The sequence below is a fragment of the Mustela nivalis genome, assembly GCF_964662115.1.
Source record: "Mustela nivalis genome assembly, chromosome: 17".
NCBI lineage: Eukaryota > Metazoa > Chordata > Mammalia > Carnivora > Mustelidae > Mustela > Mustela nivalis.
Window position 1 is genome coordinate 32287761 of NC_139036.1, and position 27188 is coordinate 32314948.

Consider the following 27188-nt stretch of genomic DNA (forward strand, 5'->3'; position numbering starts at 1 on the left):
CCATGGGTCAGACCAACTTTCCACCAGTTGCTCAGATGACGCGGAGAGGTGTGGAGACCTGTTTTTGTCTGGATGGTGCAGAACTTGGTGCAAGGTTACCTCTCAGAGTATTTGCTAATAAAATAGGGCACCAAGCACTCTATATGTGCTTGAGGGGAAAAAAAATGCGAAAATAAAGCAATCACAAATTAATCTCTTAATGTGAAACAGCTAGCTAACTGTTTCTGGTGCTCCCCGCTCCCCCCACCCCACCACCCAGATTCAAGGTGCTCTCAACCAACTTTTTGTTGTTGTTGTTAAATGATGGTGGATTTAATTTTTTTTAATTTTTAAAATTTATTTGACAGAGAGAGAGATACAAGTAGGCAGAGAGGCAGGCAGAGAGAGAGGGGGAAGCAGGCTCCTCGCTGAGAAGAGAGCCCAATGTGCGGCTCAATCCCAGGACCCTGGGATCATGACCTGAGCTTAAGGCAAAGGCTTAACCCACCAAGCCACCCAGGCACCCCTCAACCAACAATTTGATAGAGATCTGAGGGTAGTAGTCACATATGTGTTTATAGTTGCATACTTGCAGTTAATGACTGAAATGCTATCTTAAATTGCCTTTCATCCAATTTTCACCATGAACACAAACTAAGTATCTTTTAGTATTTAACATTAAATCATTTAAAACCAGTGACAAACCTAAATGGATAGATACTGGGTGTGAAAGCTCCTAAAAATAAATATGCAGGAAAGTAAACACAGACTGTTCTCCCAAACAATTTCTATGTTCAGCAGAAAGAATACAGTCAAGGGCGCCTGGGTGGCTCAATGGGTTAAGTCTCTGCCTTCGGCTCAGGACAAGATCTCAGGGTCCTGGGATCGAGTCTTGCATCAGGCTCTCTGCTCAGTGTGGAGCCTGCTTCCCACTCCCCCTGCCCCCGCCTGCCTCTCTACCTACTTGTGATCCCTCTCTGTCAAATTAAAAAAAAAATACAGTCAAAAGTTAACACTTGTACAAATAAAATACTTAGGACAGCACATGAAAAGGGAAACAGCTTATAAAATCTAACAAGACTTTATAGGTAAAAGCTGCTTAAAATATTCATAACATTCAGGTGTCTTGATAATGCAATAAAGAGCAAAGCAATATAATCCAGAAATTGATATTTAAAAGAATTCCAGTGACTGCATAATACTTTGACATAAAACCTAAATGGCTTTAAGGGTGGATGTTGCTTGTACTGGTGTTTAAATATTTGGTGTATAGCAATGGGATCAATTTATTCTAGACAGTAAACCAAAGGTATCATCCAGGGAAATCAGCAAAAACCAAGTTTTTCTTGCATTCAGCTAAATGTCTAGCTTCCTCAGGGACTGAATGATTCAAAAGAGAACTTATTAGAACCTGCATAATATATGTAATTAGAGTGAGACCTTTAGATTCTCCTGGGTCCAAGAATGCCTAATTAAATATTTCAGTAACTACTCTCATGTATCTTCCATTGGAAACTGTATGAATGAGGAGCTGGGAGTTGATGTACATTCTTGGTTACCTGGCTTGACCTTCTACCTATGGTTGTTGATCTCCTACTTACTAATCTGTAGTGACAAGCAACTCACTACCATTCAAGATACTTTTGAATAGTTAGAGTCTTTATATTGAATTCATATCTATCCCCTATTTTTTGAACTCTGGTACTATTCAAATTATTCCAGAGACAGATGTAACATTCATATTTCGAACTCCCAGTTCGGACCTGGTTTAATTTTATTTGGTATTTTAAAACAGAGGTTGTTTCTAATTTGGTACAGACACTAAAAGTACCAAGAGTAAAGAAACATAATACATGGGAGATTCATTCTAGAAAGAACATGGGTTTACAGCATGGCTGCAATGCAGTACACAAAGGAAGGCAGGCATTATCAAGATAACTACTGTGCTATTAAATATGAAACAGTCTGTGACTATGAGGAACAACTGGGCAAAGAGTAATAAATTAGACACCTGAGAGAACCTGAATATTCAAATGTTTGGTGTCACATGATCATCACATACAGAAGAACACCACCTAATTTTTTCTCCTCACTTTTTTTCTAACTTTTTAGATACAACGTAGTAGCAGCCGTGATCAGGTTCAATCTGCTTTCCAAGCAGTTGGTGAGATGCTGCACGATGCTAGACAGAACCACAGTGTGAAGGGGCAGACTCACACTGCGACTGCATTTGTTAAGCCAGACTTCAAAAAGGCAGCAATGTGAGATGGGAACCATAAAGACGAGGAGGTTTGAGGAATTACAACTGGGAAGTAGGTATCATTTCAAGAAGAAAATGTACTTACATTTTGCTGCAAGTAAAATGCCTGTCTTTAAAGGGCAGCTTCTGAAACAAAGAGGGGAAAAAAAGTGTGTTAAAAAAAAACAAAACAAAACCGTAAAGTAACCCATTCCAACTGAAAAAGGCATTGGATTGCCTTTCAAGGTATTGTCCGCTGACTGAAAACATGAGGAGCCTGGAGGTGAAAATAGTGTAATTGGGAGAAGTAGCCCACAGAGCAAACATGAAAGTCTACTGCCATAGCTCACCGCATGCTCAGCTCCCTGCCCCCAGAACATCCTAGAATTTCGAGAGCCCTTGACACTCACTTTGTCTCCCATGCCTGGTCCTGGGGAGAGAGAAAGAGGAGGGGTCTAGTTACCTTGTTCCATGGCTTAGACTCAGTATTCTCTTGCTTCTGGTTTATACTGACATTGCGCCTCATGCTCAGAGACCCAGTTCTGACACATTGTTCCACTAACTTAAACTCTTCCTAAAAATTATGATCTTCTTGATTCATGCTTATTTGGGTAAGTGGATAAGTTTTCTTTTCCAAGAAGTAAAGAGCTTTTCTGAGGAGTACTGGGATGGGGGGCTTGAAATCAATGCCAGGTTTTTTTCTTGTTCAAGACAGCAGTAAAAGAAGACACAATTAGACTGTGCCTATGCTGGGAAGGAGAGTGCCAATTGTGCGTGCTATCTGTTCAGTGTGGCCACCTACCAGACAATTCAGCTTGCTTGCAAATCCTTTTCTGGGGGGGATTGGGGGATATATTGTGAGGATATATATCCAAAGGGGTACTTTTCAGGGTAGTAGATTTAATTGGAAATGGCAGGTAAGTCCCTATGATTGATAGGAACAACTTGCATGCTGAGATTCACATGATTCCAGGTCATCTCTATGACTGAACATTCAAGTCATGGGGTCCTCAGACCTACAGAAAGACCCTGTCATGCCACCCACATGGATCTGGATGAGTCAGATTAGTCACCTCGGTGAGCAGTATTTTTCCAAGCTCTGCCATTTTTCACAATAGTGTGACTTTGGCAAATTGACTCGATGTTCTAGGATTGATAGAAATAATAATGAGTTGTTTTAAGAGTTAAATAAAATACATGTAAAATAGTAACATAAGGCTGGCCTATCTAGTGTTTTACTGTGATTATTATTAGCAGAAGACCAATTTGGATAGCCAGATCAAGAAGATACTGTAAGTCTATGAAACTGGAGCTAGAAGGGTGGCTATGGAGAGAGTTCTGCTTGTGTGAGATGTGTCCTCTCTTGGCAATCTGTGCCGTACGTACCATTGTCCCAAATCTCCCTCCCAGACTGCCTCCCTCCACTCTTCATTTCTCCAACTGCTGAGTACAATTCAAGTTAGATCAACAGCCACACTGGAATATCCCTAAATGTTTTGGCGAATCACCTAACTCCTCATTTCCTATCCCTGGAGATGGTTGGGGGTGAGGTTCCTCATTGACAAATTGTTGAATTATTGAACTATTCGGCCCAGAAAGAATTGGCATAATTCTTATTTCACAGTAGGTGCTTGATGCATTTTTACTGAGTTGACGATTTTAAATGGCTCTTATGGTATAATTCAATAAGATGTTCTATGTGTCACTTCCTGGAATGAGTTAGGGACACTGCTCGGACATACAATATCCACCCCCACTTTTCCTCCAGACCAAAAAGTATACTGAAAATTCTTCTGAAATTGTGTGCCCTTCAGTTCCTTTGAGGAACTTGTTGCTAGGAAACAAATTTAGGCAGCTCTCACCTGCTGAGAAAAGTTTTTACTACTGCTTCAGATAACAGGTTCTTCTTTAGCCATGAAAGTATTAACAAAGAAAACGGTCTGTTACTTCATGGATTCATTGGACAAGAGCTCTTCATTTGGGCAACAATTTCACAGCAATATCATTGATTACTTTGAAAACTATTCAGAGCTATCCTTGAGACTACATTATAAAGTCACCTAATGCAATGTACTGATGATTTTTCTTGGGGTACAAAATAAATAAAGCAATCACGAACAGTGTGGGTGGTAGTGAGGTTTTACAGACCACAGAGAAACATAAAGCTTGCTTTAGCTTTTCCAAGCTTATCTCCACATTTGAAAAAGAAAAACCTGAATTTTTCAAGAACAAAGAGATCCCCCAGAATTATTAATAAATTCATTTGCTAAATGTATATTCGGTCCCTGGTTATGTATAGCATACTGTGCTAGGCTTGAAGACTACATTGCCTGCTATTTTAATAATGCTTGCTTGATAGGGGAGAGAGCTAGACATTTTGGAGGGACTGCATGGTGATGTAATGAAAAATTACAGGGTGGTCAGTGAGGAGCGTAGGTGGTCTTTGATGATCCAGTCTAGAAAGAGAAATCAGGGAAGTCTAATTAGGGGAATGTTGGGATAACATCTGAAGAAAAATACCTATTTAATAAAAATGACTGCTAACATTGCTGAGTCTTAATGCATCAGGAACTGTCCTATGTGTTTCTGATTCACCTGTTACTCCTAATACTCCTAATGCTGGATCTCCTCTTCACTTTGATCAAGTATTCATTAAAACCTGAGACTGTGTGCTATAGGCACAGGGATCTGATGGTGACTTTGAGAGCCTCTGCCCATGGCTCCCACTCTGGAGCTGGAGGCAATGGTGTCAGATGGCCATGAGCTGGGAGTCTCGGTTCTTCCACTGACTTCCGGTGTGACATGCAGTCAGTTATTGAATGTTATGCTTTTTATACTTATACACATATATAAGCACCATCTTTTTGTATATCTCAATCCCTTTGTCTATAAAATGCAAGTAAGAGTAGCACCTGCACCTCCTCTGAGACTGTTGTGCTTTTTGGAAGAATATGCATATAAAGTGCTTGGCAGAGACTTTGTCCATTTTAAGTGTTTCACATATATTAGTTATAATCATCTTGATTGAGTCCAAACGGAAAAATCACTTTACCAAGAACTGCAATTTCCATTTGGAGCAAAATATTCTGCACTAGTTCCTTAAATGGTTACAAGGTAATATCATCTCCAAATTCTTCTGTGTCTGACTTAAAGTAGACTCCTCTTTAAAAAGTCACAGTTGTTTTTCATGATTCTTTTTTTTTTTTTTTTTTAAGATTTATTTGAGAGAGAGAGACAGCATGGTGGGGAGGGGTGGAGGGAGAGTGTAAACCTCAAGCCAACCCCCCGCTGAGCTGAGAGATTGATGCGAACTTGATCTCACAACCTGAGATCATGATCTGAGCCAAAATCAAGAGTTGGATGCTTTACCAACTAAACCGCCTAGGTGCCCTCTTTTTCTGATTCTTAATAATTTTGCTCAAAGTAATTTTTCAATTTTTTCCCACTAGATTTTTAAGAATTTTGTAAACATTTCTATTTCGCTTACGGTATTGGAGTTCCACTGTTTTTTTCTTTTTTTTGCCCTGTTTCTAGTCTTGGCTCTACCTTTGCCAAGACCTCAGCAAACCCTTCCATAGGCTTGCCATATTTACCTACAATGGCTTCTTGTGTTTTGATTTTTCCTAGTTTTTTAACAGTTAAAAAATTTAAAGCAGCAATTTATTTTTTATTTATTTTTTATACATGTATTTTTATCCCCAGTAGTACAGGTCTGTGAATCAGCACTCACCCAAGCACATACCCTCCCCAATGTCCATAACCCCACCCCCCTAAAGCAGCAATTTTTTAAATAGAAAATTGGATGATACTTAAGATTACTAAAATTAAGGGAAAGAGTTCATAACCTCACATATTTATTCTGAAGTACGTAAAGAAGGGAACATCTTGCCTGACTCTCCAGCCCCATTTCCCAGAGATAATTACTGTCAGTAGTGTGTGAGGGTATCATTCTCAACTGTTTTTTATGCTTACGAAAGCAAGCATACATACATATATCAACCTTTATACCTATACACATATTTTGTTAAAATGTTTTCAATAAAAACAAAGTCAGGCTGTGTAATTCTTTATGCTATGCTTTTTGTTCTCTTACTAGTATTTTTGTGGAGCTGCATTCCAAGTTGGTATACATAGATCTCATTTTTTTGAGTGGCTAAATTTATGGACATGCCCTAATTTATTTAACCAATCCCACATTGACTGATGACCACCTAGGTTTCTTGTGATTTTTGCTGTGACAATGAGCTTGGAATGAGAAAATGTTTTGAACATTAGTTTTTAGATTTATGCTCTTACACTGTAGGGTAGTTCTTAGAATTGTGAATACCTTATAATAGGATATATGCAGTTTGATATTAGATGCAGAGTCCCAGATTACTCTTCAAAAGGTTGAACCTATTCACCCTGTTCCAACAATAAGATGTTATCCTTCATATGTATCTTTCACTTTGCACTCATAATTTCTATTTCTTTGAGTTTTTCTTCTCCAAGTGATAATTCTTCCATCTGAGCTTCAAGATACTTAATTCCATTTTCAGCAATGTTTTTGAGTTCCAAGAACTCTTTCTTTTTCTCAGATTGCTCCTTTATAATAACTTCCCTAGTGTCCCCAGGAATTTACATAACTTTCTCTAAGTGTTCTTTTTATTTTTTCCTTTAGGGATACCTCACAGAGAGCTACCTATTCTGATTATGTTGTTCTTTGCCCTTCAAATGCTGAGTCCCTTTTAATGCTTTGTGCATTTTCTCTCCCCATGAGATCTGTTATATGTCAGCACATACCCAGGCCTCCTGACCCATAAGGGAGGAGGGCCCTCAGCACATATGTAGGTAATCTGTGGGGATCTCCTAAGTAGTAGTAGCCTTGCAAGTGATAGCAGGTAAAGGAAGAATCTTTTCTTGGTTAATGGGCTGATAGGGTAGCACCCCTCAACTGAGTGGCATAGGGAGGTCTCCGAGTTCTCAGGATCCTCCTGCCAAATGTAAAGTATGAGTTATCTTCAAGGGGTGCCTGGGTGGCTCAATTGGCTGGGCATCTGCCTTTGGTTTGGGTCATGATCCTGGGGTCCTCCCCTCAGTAGGGAGTCTGCTTGTCCCTCTCCCTCTAACCCTCACCCTTGCTCATGCTCTTACTCTCTCTCTCATGAATTAAAAAAAGAGCTCTTTTCAAGTTATATTCAACTGATGTAATCTTTGATTATGGTCTTCCCAGTAATGAAATATAAAACAACAATAAATCAAAAAATGGCTCCTAAACAATAAAGAAATTTCGATATTGAAGCCAAGCTGACATGTCAAACCAAGTGTATACTCTCCTCTTCAGGATAAGGACATTAAGAGACTCATACAAACATGGCACTGGCAGAAAGCATGCCAATAATATTATGAACTGTAGTCTGTCTTACATATGGTCATATTTTGGCAAAGTGATTATATTACACAAACTATTCAAATAATGTATGTTAATTATCAATAGCAGTAAAGTAGGTGGTCCTTTTTTTTAGCTAAACATGTACTTGTTTATCAAGTACATATCAGATATTTAAAATGTCTTCTAGGTATTAGATATAAAACACTGACAAAACATAGTGATTATTTTATCACTATGGCATTTGCAGTCTTTCTGTTGCATGAAAGACCTATGAGAAAATGATTCTCCAATTACAGTGATATATGGTAACTACTATAATAGAGCTGGGCCTGGGGTACTATATAAGCAAAGGAGATTCTTTCTAAATCAGATTAAGGCAGATTTTTCCAAAGAAGGGTCAAAATGGGTATATGAAAAGAGAAGTTAAATGTTCAAGTGAGTTTGGAAAACACTGGGTTAAAGATAGGTAAGTAGGTCTTTCTGCTGGAGTTCAGCATTTATTTCAAATTCCAGGGAGTGGTAATGTCCCAAACGTATGGGGCTGAAGAATCTTTCTTGGAAGCATTCTAAGGGACACACTTGGGGAACAATGGCCTCGGTGATCCAAGGGAGCTCTTCTAGAGGAGGAGTGTCAGATCTGAGGCTCCAAGATGAGCAGGTGCAAGCCGGAGGAGGCGGGAAAGGTCACTCTCAGCAGAAGAAAGGCACAGGGAGAGGGCATGGACCATAGTGATACTAAGTAGCCCAAAATAGTGATGCTAAAGAATTTCATGAGACAAAAGTACAGAGATAAACAAGAGTCAGTCAAATCACTCCGTCCAGGTAAAGGCTGAACTTTACCCTGAAAGCAAGAAAGGTAGTTAAAGGTTAGGACAGAGGGGAGAAGTATAATGGATCTGCTTTGTCGAAAACGGTCACCCTGGTAGCAGCAGAGCTGCACGCTGCAGTGAAGTCAGCCTGGAGGAAGGAAGAATGAGCAGGAGGAGTTCTGGATTCACCAGTGTCAGTGTTGAGGGAATGAGCTGGGTAGGCCCTTCTGTTTCCCAGAATATATTCCTCAGTTTGCAAATGCAATTCTGGCCTAGACCTTGAGTAGATGTTGTGGGAGTTACATTCTGATATAGAAAGAAGTGAGGGCGACTGAATTCCTAAGTGAGAGGAGGGCACCCTGTGGAACAGCATGGGACAGGGGGCAGGGGTGGGGGGGCTGATCTCTTCCAGAAAAAAGAACAGTGAGAAATTCCTGCCGGCTGGGAAGATGGAGGGCCTGGAATGACAGGGGTGCTTACTATGCAGTCCTAAACTAGTTACTGCTCTGCAGTGGTAATAGACTCCTCCATTGTCCCACAGTCTTCAAATGGGACCCCACGCTGGATGTGGCTATGAGAATGTCCTCTCCTGGGGTCTGGCAGATATTCACAGCACGGGGTTTATGTCACTGTCCTCACTTTGTCACCTTCTATCCTTTCTTCTTATATTTTCCTTTTTTAGTCCCCTCTTCTTTTACCATATCCTATAGCAAAATCTTTCATTCTTTGAGGTTAATTTCTTTGACTGGAATTACCAGTAAACTTAATTTTTCTGGGGGCTGCTGGATTCCTGAAGTGCAGGAGGCTAGAACGTTCAGGCTGGACTGCACAAAGATCAGCACAGAGATCTCTCACCTGGTATCGCTCTTTACAGATGAGTAAACCGAGATCTGGAGGGCTGCAGGGCTTTGTTTTAGGAACACAGCTTATTTACATCTTTTGGCTTCTGGTTTTGCTTTTTCTAGCAGAGCATACTGCCTAGGAAGTCATCTCTTTCTGATTAGCTGATACTAGTCTCTAGAAAGGTCCCTGATTTCTGCATTAGTGGCTTCAAGGTAATAACCCTGCCAGAATAAAAAAGCAGAATACAAGCTACTTCCCTAAGGGTTCACTCCAAGAATGTCTTAAAACTCCAGTTACACTCAGATCTTTCCTGTACGACATCTTTAAAATATTATCTGGCTTGGAATATTTTCTACTTCTAAATGCTTCTCAAATTTTGATCTTCCATCAGCTGACAATATTGGCTCATAGAGCCCTTTCATGTCTCCTAGGCTACTATCCAAACTCTATAATTAAATAATGAATTTCTAAGGATTAATTATTCACATGCCAAAGAGATGATTTTTGGTGAGGGATGAAGTATCTTTCAAATCTGCTTTAGAGAATATGAAAGCTGATCGATGGCCAGTGTTTACATATCTAGTCATCAATTTTAACGAAACATTTCCTTTGAAGTCACAAAAAATCATGAAGTCCACATACATAAAATCTAAAAATTATATTGAAGTTTTTTTTTTATAAAAGTGACCTCAATTGATATTGATCTAAAACTCTTCCAACGGGAGATCCATGGCTCAAATTCCTGTGAACTGGAGCATGAACTGGAGCACGAACCGGTTCTTGTCCTCTGCAGTGTCTAGCTGAATATTCAATATTCAACACATGGTGGCTATTCAGTGCTTAGTGGCTGACGGACCAAACAAGAACCTGTCTGGCCAGCAGCCTCTCTCACCCCCTCTGCCTCTATCACACATACCTGTGCCTGGGACAAGTTCTGTAGTTTGTGGGGCTCAATGCAAGCATGAAAAGGTGGGGGCCCTCATTTTAAAATGACCAAGACCTTCAAGACAGTGATGACAGGCACTAAACTACACACAGCACTCTGTGCTACTATGGCAGGTGTCTGCCCATGGAGCTGGCCCTGTGTGGGCCTGGCCAGCTTCTCGGCTTTCTGATTCTTTCAGGCCTGGTAACTGCACCTCCTGGGCCAAGTGAAAACCCATGCTTAAGCTTCCTTAGCCTTCCTTCCTGTCTCAATCAGACCCCTCTCTCTTGGGTCCATGCCCTTCTATCTTCCCCATCTTGTCCCTTTCCTGGTGCTTTCTGGACTCCTAGTAAGGTGAGAAAGTTCACTGCTGTCTTTGCCTTCTCACTCCACCTAATTACCTGAGTGTAAACAAGGCTCTTCAACCTCCACACTTGCCACTGTTGTTTCAACTTTCAAAGTAAGATTCCAACTGCTCTTGAGCCCTAATGGCTCTTCCAGACCATGGGCTATGTTGTTCTTGCTCCACCGAATTGTTAGCACCCTATTTTCCCATCTTCTCCCCTACTTCAGCTGCTCCCCATGTCTCATGTCTGCCTCCTTTGGACTCCAACGTGGGGCCCTCAGCTTTTCCTTGCCTCCCACCTTTCTTGGTACCTGTAATGTGTGCGAGCATGACCCATCTGGCTCCCTGACCTCAGTTCAGTGACTTCCACAAGGCTGCTGATCTTAATACTCACTGGCATATCTCAAACCTCAGTATTACCTGGAACTATTTCACTTATAAGATGCATATTCTCATCACTGGACAACTTGAAAAATACAGAAAGGGGAAAAAAAAAAGCAAAAACAAACAACGTCAAAGCCAATCAACCAAATAAAAAACAACCACAGTTCTACCATTCAAAGGCATCCACTGTTAGAATTTTAGAAACCCTCCAACATCAGTCTTTTTTCTATGCATAGAAAACTGAAAACCTAAGAGTTGTGATGAGTCTTGTCACAAAAATAAGGGATGTTACTCTCATATGGGGCAGCAGATTAGGACTGTTTATTAGGAAGGGCTATTTAAGTTGAAATCTGGAAGCTGGGATGGAGCAGCTTACTGAGGAGAAAATGGAAGGTCATTGTAGGCAGGGTCACAGCTGATACAAAGGTCCTGAAGAAGGAAAGAGCATGTCTTGTTTTAGGACCGAAAAGAAAGCCAGTGAATAAGAACAGAGTGAGATGAATTACCTGGGTGCAAATCCTAAATTATTTACTTTAGCCTCAATTTTTTTTTCTCTGTAAACCAGAGCTGATATTTGCCTTCCCCTAGGATTGCTGGAAAGACTGAATGTGTTCCTCTCTGGAAAACACCTAAAATAGCACTGGCACATAATAAAGCTTTCTTAAAAGAAGAATACTGTTGACAGACTAGTCAATGTGGAGAAGGAGCAATGTCTCTTCTGCTCCCACCAGGTTCTCCTAGAGAACTTCTATACTCACAGCCATGAGTGACAGATACCAGAGTAAACACATCTAGTTTCTTTAACTCCTTTCCTTCTCTGATCAGGAAGAGGCTGACTTCCTAGACCATGGGAAGCTAGATGTCCACCAGGCTGTGCTTCCATACTGGGCCATGGCTCTTGTGTGAACAGAGTTCCGGGGTCTTCTGTGAATGCTGCAAGGCAGATGTGTGCTCTCTCAGGTCCAGCTGTGACCAGACGGGTGAATTACGTGAATCTGACACTGGGCACCAGTTGCTTCTGTTCAGTGGGAAGTGGGGGTAGTGGGAAACCATGGTTTGGCTTCTCCAGTGAAGCTTTCTACTTGTCCTACACTTAGATGTATTAGACATTTCCCAGCTCTCAATGAAGCTGATACTTTGATACTTATTTGGTGAGGAAGAGGAGGTGAAGGGCTAGAATCCTGATGCATAACACATTAGTGCACTGTCTAGAAACCTTAAGATTAAATACAAACATCTGGAAAGCAAAGGACTTAGATATGAGACCACAGAACTTGGAACAGCTATTGTGACAATGGGCTTTCACATGAATGGGCAGTGCCAGCTATGGTTTCTGACTTGTTTTGGTGGCATTGGTTTGCAGTAAATTGTTGCTGAGGCCAATAATGGATGATCTGGACTTAAAGTAGAAAAAAAAATAAACATAACATAACATAACATAACACAACATAACATTAGCGTAATGCCAGCTAGATTCCACCCAGGGTAGAGACAATGAGAGTGAGTGCTCTGGCCTTCAGGTTTATGGTCAGCCACGGCGAACTCTGGTCAGTTGACTGAACTTAGGATCCTTTTTATCTTGTTTGGAATTGCACAGGCCCAAGGGGGGCTGTGGAAAGACTGGTTTCCTGATTCATGTAGCTTGCCCGCAGCCTCCTGGGGCGCCCTACCAATGGTCTCAAATTGGCTTCTTTTCCATAAAGCTTACATCTTAAATAAGACCTACTTTCTTAAATCCGTATCTGATTATGACATGGATTTAAAAGACCCAGGCACAGATGATGACTAAAGAGGAGTGTGGCCCTCAGTTCATTTCTTTAGGCATCTGGCTAGGAAGTTTATATAAAAGGCTGATTTCTTGAACTCCCTGTGTCCGGGACAGATGAGGTGTAAGGAAGAATGGAATTGGGTTAAAGTACAGGCTTTGCTCTTGTATTCAGAACACAAGCTGTTGGAAATGAAAGAAAGTGAAAAAAGATGCTATGACTGAGTGAAAGTAAAAGAGGTATTTTTTTTAGGGGAAATGCAGATTTTAGAGGCTAGGTGAATGCTCTTAAAGTTGGGAGTCAGAAAAGAGGCATGAATGAGGTTTTAAATATCCCCCAAAAAATTAAAGAAAGAGAACAAAGGAGACAAATGGCCCGGAGGAAGCCCAGATGTGGGGGACCATTAGAAGCTTCTTGAATGGAAGGATGGGAGAGTCATGGTGGGTGCTGTTAAACACGCCATCTTCACAGGACTACAAGGAATGACTAGGAATCTCAGGATGGAATCCTGCAGCGATCATTTCACTTTGGTAGCACCAAAGTAACACAGTTGTTGAAGCAGGTGCAGTTGGTTGCCATTAGAAATCGTGCACATCCATCCTAATGGATGGTTCAGGGAGAAGGACAGAGCCAGCCCTAAGTGCACTATGCCCTGACCCCCAAGGGAAAATCTGGCACTGTCTGGAGGTAGTTTTTGATGATCATGATCTGAGGAGGGGGAGCTACTGGGCCACTAAACATCTTACAATACAGCCCCCGTAACAAAGAAATACCCCAGTGGAAGTGTCAGTAGTGCCAAGCCTGAGAGACTGCCTTAAGGAAAGCCAGGCTAGGCTAACAGCATTGAATCTGGATGCTGTCCGATGTTGGGCCGATGGGGAGAATTATCCAACTTGGAGAACTAGCCATGAACAAGATTTATTTGAACTATGACTATTTTGGCAGCTTCTGAAATTGCTGACTTCACATCTCTTATTAAGGAGGATCTCAAAGGACAAAATCTAGAGTAGTATCATGAAGAAAACAAATGAATGGGGCTGAAGGCGAAGCGAAAGAGAATGGCAGGAAGGCACTATGATCCAGCCAAGGGTATTAGCACCACATATGGAAAAGGTAGGGAGCCAAGTTAGGAAGCATATTACACTTTTAAAAACAGCTGAGTTTGTTTGAAAAGAGTGGGGAAAGAGAAAGGCAAATGAAACACTAGACGCATTTGCTACTGCAAGAGGGATAGGGTGACGCAGATGAATAATTCACTCAGAGTCTGGAGGTCTAAAAATTAAGGAAAGGCAAGTTTTGGGAGAAGAGCACATGGTGAAAGATGTCCTTCCCACTTGAGTATGCAAGCAGCAGTTCCAGTGTCAAGTCTCAGGGAATCTGTTGAGGACAAGTGCCTAGTAAGAGAAATGTGCAAGTAAGAAAGATGGATCATTCAGAGATAGATCCATAGCAGTGGTTTTCAAACTCAGCGTGCATTAGAATCAACCTGGAGGGCTTATCAAACCCAGATGTCCATGTTTGATCTCCCAGATCCCAGGGATGCTGATCCAACAGACCTGGGTGGAGCTTGAGAATCTGCATTTCTAACAAGCTCCCAGGTATGCACCCATGCTGTCACATTTAGGGAACCTATGGTGTACAGAATTCCAGTGTAAGAAGCAAAGACAGTAGACACTGCTCCCTGGGATCCTGCAACAGATGGAGACATACAAAAAGCAGAGCAAGATGCTTTTGCATCCTGGGGAAGGCACAGCCCTTGTTTAAACAGGTGCCCCTCCCTCTTAAACATCTTGTTCCGAGAGGGAGAAGAAGCTGAGTCATTCTAAAGAGCCACCCAGGATTCAGCGCTAGGGAGAGGGGCTAAGTGTGGGGCTCAAACATGGATTGAAAATTAAAAGGATATACAGCATAGAACAGGACACAAGAAGACCTACAAGGTGAAGGCCACCAATGAAATTTCTTAATTTTTGAGTATAGGGGTGTCTCAAATGCCAGTCTCTGAGAAAGTAAACAAAGTACATAGGCAGATTTCCGTCTACCACTTTGCCTCCAAGGATACAGGAAGGATGGTGTTACAAAGAATTTCTTCTCATCTCTTGGCCCAAAATTTCTATGCTCAACTGTTGATGCTCCCAGGTCATGAATTCTAGATGGGCATTCTTACAAAGCTGAAGCCAAGAACATTTTCTTTTTTCTCCAAATTTTTCTGTGAACTCCTCTCCCCAGACAACATTTAGCATTCTGCTATGATCCGTGACTGATAACCTCAAGCTGGGTCCACTATTTTATATCCCATCTGCCTCTGTTGTTCTCTGCGCATATTTTCTTTCTGCAGGAAGAGGGATCAAGTAATCAGATTCAGGGTGGCTCCATCAAACTCCTTCCTAAGCTTCTCTAACCAGTAAGAGATGTTTCAATTAAACCATGATGCATCTGTCTACTAAGAGACTATCATGTAACCATCAAAAAAACCCTGGCTTTACGAAGAGTTGTAATTACATCAAGGAAATACTTATGGTATAATGGTAAATGAAAATATAATTAGAAATTTGAATATATAATTTCACAATTACATGAACACACAAAAGCAAATAACATACTATTCACTGATGAAACTGTAGGTGGAACTACATCAGAATGCATACTGAGGTCATTCCTAAGTGGTAGGATTTTTCTTCAAAGTTTCTCATTATTCATTGGAGTGTCATATATAATGAAATAATAAACTTTACCAATTTTAAGCATTTTAATGCCAACATGAGCATTAAAAAGTCATAGGGAACTTTAATTTTTTTTTAAATTTTATTTATTTGACAGAGAGAGAGAAAGAGGGCTCGGGAGCACAAGTGGGAGAGTGGGAGGGGCAGAAGAAAAGGGAAGCAGACTCCCTGCTGAGCAGGGAACCCGATTTGGGGCTTGATCCCGGGATCCTGGGATCATAACCTGAGCCAAAAGCAGATACTTAACTGATGGAGCCACCCAGGTGCCTTGGAAACTTTATTTTTTGAAGACAAGAGGAGAGGCTATGTAAACAAATTTCAAAATGATAAGGAAGGTGTGAGTAAAGATGTGCTTTGAGGTAACCGGAAGACATATGACAGGAGAAAGAGTTTGGGGGTTGGGTGGTGGGGGGTGGGGGGAGGAATGCTCCTCCAGTAGGATATGCTTGACATTTTAGGACCACCATAGATTTAATGTGCAGTCATAGAAAAGATGTCCAAAAACTGGGCTGATATTGCTAACCAATTGCAGGAGTGCAAAAGAAAGTTTTAACTCTCTATTGATAATAATGAAAATCAACAAAGTTAGGAATTGCTTTAATGAATACCACATGGGAAAATAGAATGAATTGGCTATGAAAAAAAATCAGAAATCTCCCTTTGAAAGGATGGCTACAGTATCACTTTTCATTACAAATGGGGAATATAAACACATTGCCAAAAGTACACATTGTCAAAAGAATTTGAAAAAAAATATTTTAGCTTTCTGTCAGTTGACTAGAATAAGTTTAGATTTTAATTTAAGCATCAAGAGACATGATCTAATGGTTTATGAGCAGCTTTGCAGAGAGAAGAAGTGATAAAAATTGCAAACAGATGATATGTAAATAAATATTTGCATCAACTGGTATAAATATTTAGAACTGCTGACAGCTCCCAATTATCTTGTTTTAATTGGTTCACATAGAAACTAATTTTTGACAATTGTATTTGGCCAATTAACACTTCAGTAGCTCAGCTAAGATCTTTGATCTTTAGAGTGCTTTTGGGGATAAGTCTCTGGGTAATCACCTCTTTGTATGTTAGAGAAATAAACTCTTCATTCAGTCATGAAAATATAGCTGTCTGTGAGCCTCCTTCTGCAGCCAACAATGTCTTTGTCCAAGAGAATGGAGCCAGAAAGGGCATAATATTAAATTGTCAAAACCAGTGGTGCTGGGATTGTGCGTAAGAAGGAGAGAGAGGGACAAAGCTCACAGGAAGATACTGAACGATGGTTGAAATGTGTATGTCATGACAGTGATTTCCAGAAAGTTATGTATGGTCATACACAGTGCCTGTTTTCCTGAGAGGGACAACTTAGGTATCCTTTCAGAGAAGAAACCAGGCATAGGCTGAAAGCTCACCAATTTCTTGCCCCCCTCCCTCCCAATTTGTATCTCACTACCAGTTTCCTCTGCAAGTTACACACTTCTATTTTTAAAAAAATAGATACGCCTGGCTAGATTGTGCTGATCTTCTATTTTAAACCAGTATCTTTAACTTTATTATTTACTTTACCCAATAATTTTTATTGTGTCTCACAGGATGCCCTCATGCTCTTTGTCAAGTATTTCTGACTCTCCATCTTCTAAGCACATGGAAGGTTGCTTTCTTGGCTCTTTTGTGGATGAATGAGGTCTATGTCCAGTACTACTTTCAGCAATTTTATCCCTGTGAAACCAATCCCCTTGATTAAATTCCCCACCCTAGACAGGCTTTTCTCTACTCCTGGCTAGTATGAATAAAACATTAAATAACAACTATCAGAGATGAATAGAGAATTAGATAGCCTGGCTATCTAAATTTTTGTTTTTCACAAATAACTTCTGATTAACCAAAGTGCTCATTAAGTCTTAATGCTCTGGCGCATCTCTGTAAAAGGTATGAATAATTTTTCCTAGCACATTAGTAATTTAATTAATAAACATTTATTAAAAGTATAGTACATGTAAGGCACTGTGTCAACATTTCATGGAGTTTACAGTTTGGTAGGGAGGGCAGAAACTGATCACATAAGTACACAGATAAGTGATGGAGAGAAGGATATGGAACCTTACACAAGCTTGTGGTACGGTGGTCTCTTCAGAGCTGAGGAAGCAGAGCTTTGAAGGATAAGCAGGTCTTGACTATGAAAAGAAGGGGACAATTTTCTAGGCAGAGGAGTAGCATGTTTAAAGGCCTGATGGTAGAGGGGATATGGGTCTGAGGAGCAGAGAAAGTGCTGGAAAGGTATGCATGACATGATAGGTTTCATTGAGGACTGTACACTTTAAGAGCAACAGAGAGTTAAGCTGTTGAAGGCATTTAGGCAACAGTAGTGGTGGAAAGGCTATAATGAATGACCCAGGGTACCTTTAGGAAGGGTCATGCGTAAGGACACAGAGAAGGTGGATTGTGGGGCCCCATGGTGGGTACATGGATAGACCCATCAGAGGTGATTGCAGCAGTCCCTCCCACAGACTGGGGCTCCTCTGGAGAGATACAAGGGGAAGGACAGCATATACAACAGGAGTTCATCTTTTTTGCAATGCTGCACAATCATCTCATGATCCCAGATCACCACTATAACTACCTATTCTCATTAGGTAAGAGTGTAACTACAGAAAACTGGGATGCCTTCAGACTAGCAGTTTTCCTCCTTTTCATCAAAGAATGCAGAAATCAAGCATTGGTTACGTTCTATGTTACCGTTCATATACGTGTATACTTATTCATTCTCAGGTAATCTGTAGCTGGATACTATACGACAGTAACACATACATACATTAGAGCAGGATGGCATGCTGGCCTTGAAGTCTCTCTTTGATCTTAAGAGTGCTGTCTAGTTAAGAGTTGCTTATGAGGCTACTCAGAAGGGCAAGGAGCAGTTAAATTGAAGATGCTGGACCTGCTATGTCTTCAACCAGAGGAGTTCTACTTTTACCTGCATTAGATATTGGGGTTCTGCGTAATATTTCATTTTTAAGTGACTTAAGTGTCTGACAGCCATTTCTGTTCTTCTCTTCTTAGGATGGAGAAACTGAACCCCAGGAAAGTGAAGTGACTTGCTCATGGTGAAACTGTCAATTTGTGGTAGGGTCAGAATTAGAACCAAAATTTCCTGACTCTACTCCACTGCTCATGGCTCCTTCTGATATCAAAAGTAAAGTGATATATTTACTTATCTTATAGACTAAAAAAAATTCCAGGGGCACCTAGGTGGCTCAGTTGTTTGAGCATCCAATTCTTGATTTTGGTTCAGGTCATGATCTCAGGGTCATGAGTTTGAGCCCAGTGTCAGGCTCTGCTCTGGGCATGGAGCCTGCTTAAGGTTCTCTCTCTCCCTGTTGCCCCTACACTCCCCTCAACACTTGCACTCTTGCACACACTCTCTCTCTCAAAAAAAAAAAAAAATAAATAAAAAATAAAAAATAAAAATCCCGCTCTGGAAATCTGGAGAAGTAGCTGTACTTTTTCCTCTTCCCTGGATACTTTAACACTGGGTAGAACCACACACCTATTTGTTCCTCTATTTAAGATGAAAACTTTTTACAATCCATGCCTTCCAGTAATGTTCACTAAATGAGGATCCGCTTGCCATCATTCATACATTTTTTAAATTCACTTAGCAAACATTCATTAAATGCTAGAATATGTCACCTACTACTAGGTTCAGGGGATATGAAGTACCATGTGAACATATCATTTTAGTAGAAGAAATTATTATAGACGCCTATATGCATGAGCACAGATCCATGGGATCACAGAGGTGAACTGGCCTTAACTAGCTGAGCAACCAGCACTGTCATTAGGGTTTCCACATTTACTAAAAACACAAGGTTCCTAGTTAAATCTGAATTTCATATAAACAAGTAATTTTCTTACTATAAGTTGCCCCATATACTGCATGGGACATCCTTACATTAAAAATTTATTTGTTGTTTATCTAAAATTCAAATTTAACTGGATGTCTGTATTTTATTTGGCTACCGAGCTGGTGCAGCTGGGCTGACTAGTAGATGAAGTTCCATGGGGTCAGTATGGGAAAGTTACCAAGACACCAAGAGATGTTGAAATTCACTAAGGAGAGTCAAGTGAAAATGCCCGGAAAAGTAAGGATATTTGGGGGTAGAGGTGGGGAGAGAATGCATCAAAGTTGGGGGACCAAAGTTGAGTTTGTGATTTCACATTGTTCTGGAAGATCAAGCCAATGTAATGAGAACCAGAACAGAAATGAGGTGTATGACCTTTGCCTACTGGAAAAGAAAAAAAAAATCACTACTTTCAGAAAATATCCTCTTAAGAAACCCATGAGACTCAGCCAAAAAAATATTGGAATAGATGAGTTCAGTAAGGTCATTAAGTATGAAATAAACATTAAAAAGTCAGTAGTTTTCTTTTGTAACACCAATGACTAGTTAGAAAATATAATGGGAAAAGACTGCATCTGGAAGACCCTCAAAAATATAAAGCAACTGTGAATAAACTGCAGAACTATGAAATGTGTTGAGCTTACATAAAAAACAAATTTAACACTATCAGAGACATAAAAGGAGAGGAAAATCTGAGGAATCATGCCATATTTCTTTACCAGAAGACCAAATACTGTAAAGATGTAAATTTTCTCATAATTTATTTTTAGTACTAATGAAATTATAACCAAGGTCTCTGCAAGATATACAGAGAATCATCAAAAATGAATCTCACAATTACTTGGAAGAAAAAAACTAATAAAAACAGCTAGAAAAATGTAAGAGAATGTATTAGTGTCGGGGGTCGCTAAACCTACCTGACATTAAAACATTGTGAAACTACCTTCCTTCTATCAGAATTGCATTTGGAAAGAAAGAAGCAGAGAAGATAACAGAGTAGATCTGAGAGTCTAGAAACAGAAACCTCAGTGTCTTAGTGCCTACTTACAATCATGAGAGAAAACACAGACGGGAGAGGGAAGAGAAGAATGGATAAAGATGGGGTCCCAGAGAACTGGATACCTGTTTGATCAAAACCTTTTTTTTTTTTTTTTTTTCATTTCAGAGGAAACACTAATTGCCAAATGCACTAAATAGTTAAATGTGAAAATTCAACCAAACAGAAGGAAATAAGGACAAATATTTATCAGATCTTGGGGCTTAAATTATTTTCCATTTGGTATAAGGGACTTGGAGCCACATAATCCAGCCAGTGAGGAGACCTTGGGGGTTTTTTGAATGTTAGATTTGTTCTGGGCAGAGTGTGTACCAATTGCGAGGAAGGGGCTCCTGGAAGCTAGTTAGAAAACCACTGGAGTAATCTTCAGACTCTTTAACTAAAGGTTGGCAGTAGGGGAAAGAGAGCAGAAGGATATGGAAATGAAAAATAGCCTGCCCTGAGTAGTGTGTGTCCAGACACAAAGGAGTATGCTGGGGATATGTCAGATGGTTCATAAAAGGGTAGTTTTTTTTTTTAGTAAAACCTATTTTTATTATTCCCACATACAGGACCTCCCCACAATTCAGGTCTTTTAAACTCCCTGCCTAGCATAATCAAATTCAGTGTTTCCCACTTTCTATGTTTTCTTTTCTCAGTCCCTGGAAATATGATATAACTACGTTTCACTGTAATCGATAAAATATTGTACAGTGTGTGTGGAATCAGATATGTCTGTGTTTTTATAAATGCACATTAGAGAGGGACAGGAATGGGACTGAACAAGGCAGACTTGTTCATGCTTTTTAATACAGATATGCTGTACAAAACAGCATGATCTGTCATAAAATGAAAGCTAATATTTGAAAATGAGATTGCAGTCTCTCCATGTTTAAATGGTTTTCCTGGGAGACAAATCTTCTTTCATTTGAACAAACACACACAAGTGTTTTTTATGAAGTACTAGGAAATACCCAGCAGCAAAGTTGTGTGTGTGTATGTGGGGGGTGGGGTATAAACGGCTGGCTGGCAGTTTGCGTGGATTCCACCAATACAATTCTGATCAAGCCACACTTGGACCTGTTCCCAATATTATGTCCAAGTGTCGATTCATCTGACACAATGTGCATGGCCCTGTTGATTGATCACAACTTTTCTCTAAGCATTTAATATTCTATTAGGCACTCAAATAGCTCTTGGTGGTTCAAAGAGATAAAGAGCATAGGGATCACCACCTCAGGGTTGAAAGGCACTTGATCCAGTCTGACTGGATCTGACTTTGATTAAACCTCAAGGTCCCACACTTTGCTCCCTAGTACAATTCCTTGAGTGGGTATAGAGAGGAAATAATTATTTCTCGCATTTACATACTCCCCAAATGGAGTCATACTTCTGAATTTTGGATGTCCTACTCAATACCATGTTTTTTCTTGTTAAGTATCCACTTTGATTTTAGTAAGAGATAGTGCTAAAATATTGAGGGTGGGACACATTAAAATCTAATGTGATGTATCTACATGCTATTTGTAGGGAATGACCATGCATTTGTGTTACTTCTCTTCATTTTAGTAAGACATGCATGGAAAGATTTAGTAAGGTATGGATGGAGACTTGTGTCCCTTTACTGACTGGGAGGTGATAAAACTCCAGGCATGCATGGAGCAAAGAAAATAGTATGCTCAGTGACTCACTCTCTGAGTCTGGCTGCTGCCACAGACCCCATAGTCTACTTTGGGAGAAAGAAACTGGCTCAGAATTATTCTTTTTGCTTTGAATGTAGAAGCATCTGCTTCCTCTGGGTCCTGGGTTTTCACAGAGCCAGCTGTTTAAGGAAAGACTTGGTGTTTGACAAGAGGCAAAGCGTCGTAGATAACGGCACAGGTGAAGTGAGGGACGTGGAGATGAAGGCAGGAAGGGGTGGGGGGTGTTGAGTCTCTCTTCTGGTACTATGGCTATGTGCAATAAAACTCTCTAAAACACACTCATCCCACAAACGTTCATCAAGGGCTCATCCATAGGAGCTATGCAGATCCTTGAATGTACAGAGATAAACTAGACACCGCTTCAAGGAGCACAGAGTCCAAAGAGGGAGAAAAAAAGGATTTCCAGATATAAGTCAGTATTGTGTTCCAAGTGTCCAGAAGCACCAGAGAGGACATTCAGTTTCCTGGGAGAGCTGAGGGAGATACCTATGTAGACAGCAGAGTTTGAAGGCCAAAGGCATATTAGCACGCTCAGGGTAAGCTGTCAACATGCTGATGAAATAGTCTTTCCTGTACAAAAAAGCGAGGTTAAGGGATGAGGCTTATGTGTCTGTCCCACCCTCTCATTATGAAATGTCTTCAACTGTGTGCATGATGCTTATTCACCAAGGACAGAGGTGGACAGTAGGGAAGAGGGGGAAGGATGGCTAGTTGATACTGCTAAGCTTTATCATTCCATTTATGAATGACAGAGTGAAAGATACAAATTCAGTCTGAAATTGTGCTCACCCCAGCTCTGGCTGAGTAATAGCTCCCAAACATGCCCAGGCTCTAATCCCCGGGGCCTGTGATTGTGTTCCCATACATGGTAAAGGGACTGTCCAGATGGGATGAAGTTTAGGATCTCGAGATGGCAAGATTATGTTGTATTCTGCAAGTGGGCCGTATGTGATCATAAGGGTCCCCGTAAGAGGGAGGCTGAGGGGTACAGCAGGAAATGCGATAACCAGAGGAGGAAGGGGCCACAAGCCAAGTGCAGAGGTTTCTATAAGCTGTAAAGGTAAGCCCCCAGAAGAAATGCAGCCCTGCTGACACCTTGACTTTAGACTTGTGATCCTCAGAATTGTAACAGAATAAATGTGTGCTGTTTTCAGTCATTAAGTTTATGATAATGTGTGACAGCCACAATAGGAAACTAATACACCAGCTCCTCATTAATATGGATAGAAAAGTGGTCTCAAAGCCTGTAGGTTCTTAGAGGGTTTTAGTAGACATATTAACTTACACTGGCTGCATGTGATGTTTAGTGATGCCTCCTGGAAGTAGAAGGCCGTACTGTGCAAGTGTGTCCTAAGGGGACGTACAGCGGGCCTATGTCACCACTGGACTCTAGGAAACCTTAGTTTCATCTCTTCTCCTGGAGTGGACCATTTCTCCGTGGTCTGGGGTGACAGATGCAAAGTCCATCCCCTGTGTCAAATATTTTTCTTCAACAGAAAGTGACCTCAGAGATCTTTGCTTAGATTCACAGCACTGCTCCTGCATTCCACCAAGTGGAATGCTCCAGAACCACAGCACTGCTGGAAGTACTGACTGACTCCTAGTAGCTCCGTGCCTTGGACGAACCACTTAACCTCTCCTGAACTGTAAAATGGTATAATCATACAGATCATTCCTGACTCACCAGGCCACTGATAATATACGTGAAAGAGCTTTATAAATTCTATAATGCTATTCAGATGTGAAGAATTATTATTTTTATGTGCTCAAAAAGGCTGGCACAGCCCCTCTCCCAGGTGACTAAAAAGCATATGTGATTTTATTTGCTCCAATAATTTTATTCTTATTAGTACTTGCTCAGTATACTACATGGGCATACACAATGCACAAAGCATTTATTCTTCTTCTGGCTGCAGTAACTACGCCCCTCTCCCTCCAAATTTACCCTTGTAAAAACAAATAAGACTCATAAAACAAAACAAAAGCAAAAAAGTGGGATGGCGGGTGGCATCATTCACGAGAACAGTGTGTCACTGAAAGCACTGACCTGTCACTTTGCAAATGAACTGCTTTTGAGAGTGGACAGTTCATTTTTTTAAGCAAGCAACTCTCTAAAAACACAGATCTATTACTCTTTCTTCTCTCTCTTTTTTTTCTCACTTTAATTTTTAACATGGTTTCCTAACCTTCCACTTCAAGAGGTAAATACAATTCTGGCAGAGTCTTGGTCTAATTTAGTTTATTAGGGCTTTTACTACAACTTTTAAGCACTCGCTGATTTTCGAAAACATATTAAAATGGCCATGGCCAATCTCGTAGATTGGTACAAGTCCACATTTCCCAAACGACTTAATAGTCTGCAACTGTGCCAGACTGAGAATGATTTCACCATTCTCTTTCCCACAATCTAAAGGCTGGATATTGTTTTTTAACTCTGTGGTGGGAAGAAGCAGTCTGCTTTGCCACGCTAGTCTCTTCCTTAGAATTCCCTCCTATAGGTATTATAGGCTCCACTGTCCTGGAAGTCACATTAAGTCCCCAAGGAACTTTTTTTTATAGGCCATTTCTGGGACTACCTACCCTGCCCTGGCCTGTTCTTAGAAGGTAGAACCCCTAAGAATTTTTCCAAAGTTTGGTATTTTGGACAGGGGATCAGAAAGGTTATAGGGACCTATAGGACACCTATGGAAAGGTAATTAAAATTAGGATTTATGTCTCTAATTTCTCTGTCCTTCTCTTTTCTCTATATCTTTTCCAATTGTCAATGACAAGTTCGGCAAACATTTACATAAAACAAATAATAATTGGATAAATATTTTAGTACCATTTACTGTCAGGCTCTGTACTTGAACACCAGACTATGGAGGCAAACTCAAAATCTAGTGGAGGGGAATCACATCAATATACATGTGCCATGTAACACTCTGGGGCGACAACTGGGGTTAGAATTTTGATCAGGTCCCAAGGAGACATAGCTAGCCACATGACCAGAAAAATTGAGGGAAACAAAGATGGTGGATTCCTCAAAAGAGTGAAACTCTACTATACAAACACTGTGCCTGAGAATCATGTTGCATTTCTGACTTGCGGGTTGTTATTTTATTTCCATCTGTTAAACTTCTGCATAGTCCAGAAACCTACTATTTGTCTGATGATCTAAGAAAGGCAGCACAGCACTTTGATATTCTTAACAGCTGGAGTGAGGTTCTGGTCTGAGTTCGGTTACAGGTAGTGGACTCAACTGGATCAGTCACTTCATTGCTAACCTAAGCCAAAGAATGCTGAATCTATCAATCTCTCAGGGCTGATCTAAGAATTAAATGAAATCATGAGAACAATGATTTGTATGAAAATTTCTACAATGACATGAAAGTTGTGCCTGGGTGGCTCAGTCAGTTAAGCGTCTGCCTTTGGCTCATGTCACGATCCCAGGATCCTGGGATGGAGCCCCATGGCTCCAAGGAGAGGGAGCTCCTTCTCTCTCTCCCTCTGTCCTCTGCCTGCTGCTCCCCATGCCTGTGCTCTCTCTCAAATAAATAAATAAATAAAATCTTTAAAAAAATTTAAAATGACATCAAGCAGAGAGGATTATGTATATATCACCTAAGAAATTATAGCTACCAATATAATGAGGTGGTTTTGAATACCCAAATCAAAGTTACTGTTATGTTCTTTCCATGTAGTATATATGAATACATATAACTACAGAAATGCATACCTAGGACACACACATATACACATATATATGCATATATAATGTGTGTTTGTTGATGCTAAGAGGAAGAGAAGGAACAGGCAATGGTCTGAGCACTGGAAGTTGACTGTGACTACTCGGCAGCTGTAATGGGCGGGTACAAATTCCTTCTCAGGAAGCTGGCTGTCTGAGCTACCACTTCCCTCTACGTCCTTCTCGGTAAGTCACTTCACCCGCCTCCACTTCATCATCACATCTATGATGTGAAAGGGACACATAACAGGGTGGCCTCCTTAGGTTGTTACAAAGATGAGATGACATAATATGTATACTTTGTAAAGGGTCTGGCACACAGTGCTGGATAACTGCTGGCTAGTACTATTACCATGAAATTTTACTTCTTTAAAATAAAACTCTGGGGGAAAAAAATTCTCCAATTTCAGAGATCAGGATACAAAAAAGAATACTACAAAGATGGGTAATATAGGCTCTAAAACCTTCTAGATAAAAAGACATTTATGTAGAAAAGATGAAAATTCTTCCCTATGTTATGCTAGAGATGTTATCAACATTATACAGAATTAGCATTATTTTTCTAATAATAAAAAAAAAAGTGTCACTCATTTCCTAGGCTAAAATAGCCAAACAGGCTCTGGGGAAAGGCATATATTATGTTAGCAAATTGGAATAGAAACTCCTTTGAAAGCTGCTCAATAAAGAGCCCTTAATGTACTATATATAATGTAGGGCAACATATTTTGTAGTTAATGAACCCAGAAGCTAAAGCCAATGATGTTGCTTAAAATCAGTGCTCTTTCCTTGATGCTACAAGGTAAATTAGCATCAAGTCCTCTGTCGTGAAACTTTCAATAAAGAACCGATTATATAAGGCATTAAGCCTTTCTCTAATTACAGCTATAAATATAGATAATCAAGTCATTTTGAGTACTAAAATCAATTTCACTGTTTATGCTCTTGCCATGCTATATATTTAGCTGTTGACTTTTAACTTGAAGACATAAGCAGCTGGTGAAAAATACCCTTAGAATACTAATTATGTTGTCATGGGGGATACCGATAAATGTTGCCTGTAGGAGAGCTAATAAGGACTGAAAACTGTAATTGTTTTACCAACTAAAACACTAAATATGGGGAGAACCTACGATTTCATTTCATAAATTAGATGCTAACTACTTTTCTCTGGCTATTTTCAAAAGTCTCATCTCTACAGTAAAGTTCTCTTTAAGTGCTTAGTTGCATGTGCAGGCCTGGGGCTGAGATGTTTGCACATTTGGGTGATGTGAAAAATAAGAGTGGGGTTACAGAGGAGGCTCTGATTCCCTTTTACCCACTCACAAGCATGGAGAGGACCGCGGGCAAGCTCCCTCACCTACTGGCAGGCAATACAAAGAATGGCAGTCCTCCTGAGGTCAGCTCCGTCTGTTCCCACATGTCAGAGGCGGGAAGTGACTGTCCCCTA

General features: G+C 40.4%; 1 protein-coding gene across 1 annotated transcript in view; it reads right to left on the bottom strand.

Annotated features, from left to right (window-relative positions):
• ANKFN1 (ankyrin repeat and fibronectin type III domain containing 1) overlaps positions 1 to 27188 on the bottom strand; it is a 494531-nt gene that overhangs the window by 250832 nt on the left and 216511 nt on the right. Inside the window, exon 4 of the mRNA XM_082707691.1 lies at positions 2325 to 2365. Within this exon, the coding sequence (XP_082563817.1) occupies positions 2325 to 2365 (41 nt within the window). The remainder of the gene's footprint in view (positions 1 to 2324; positions 2366 to 27188) is intronic.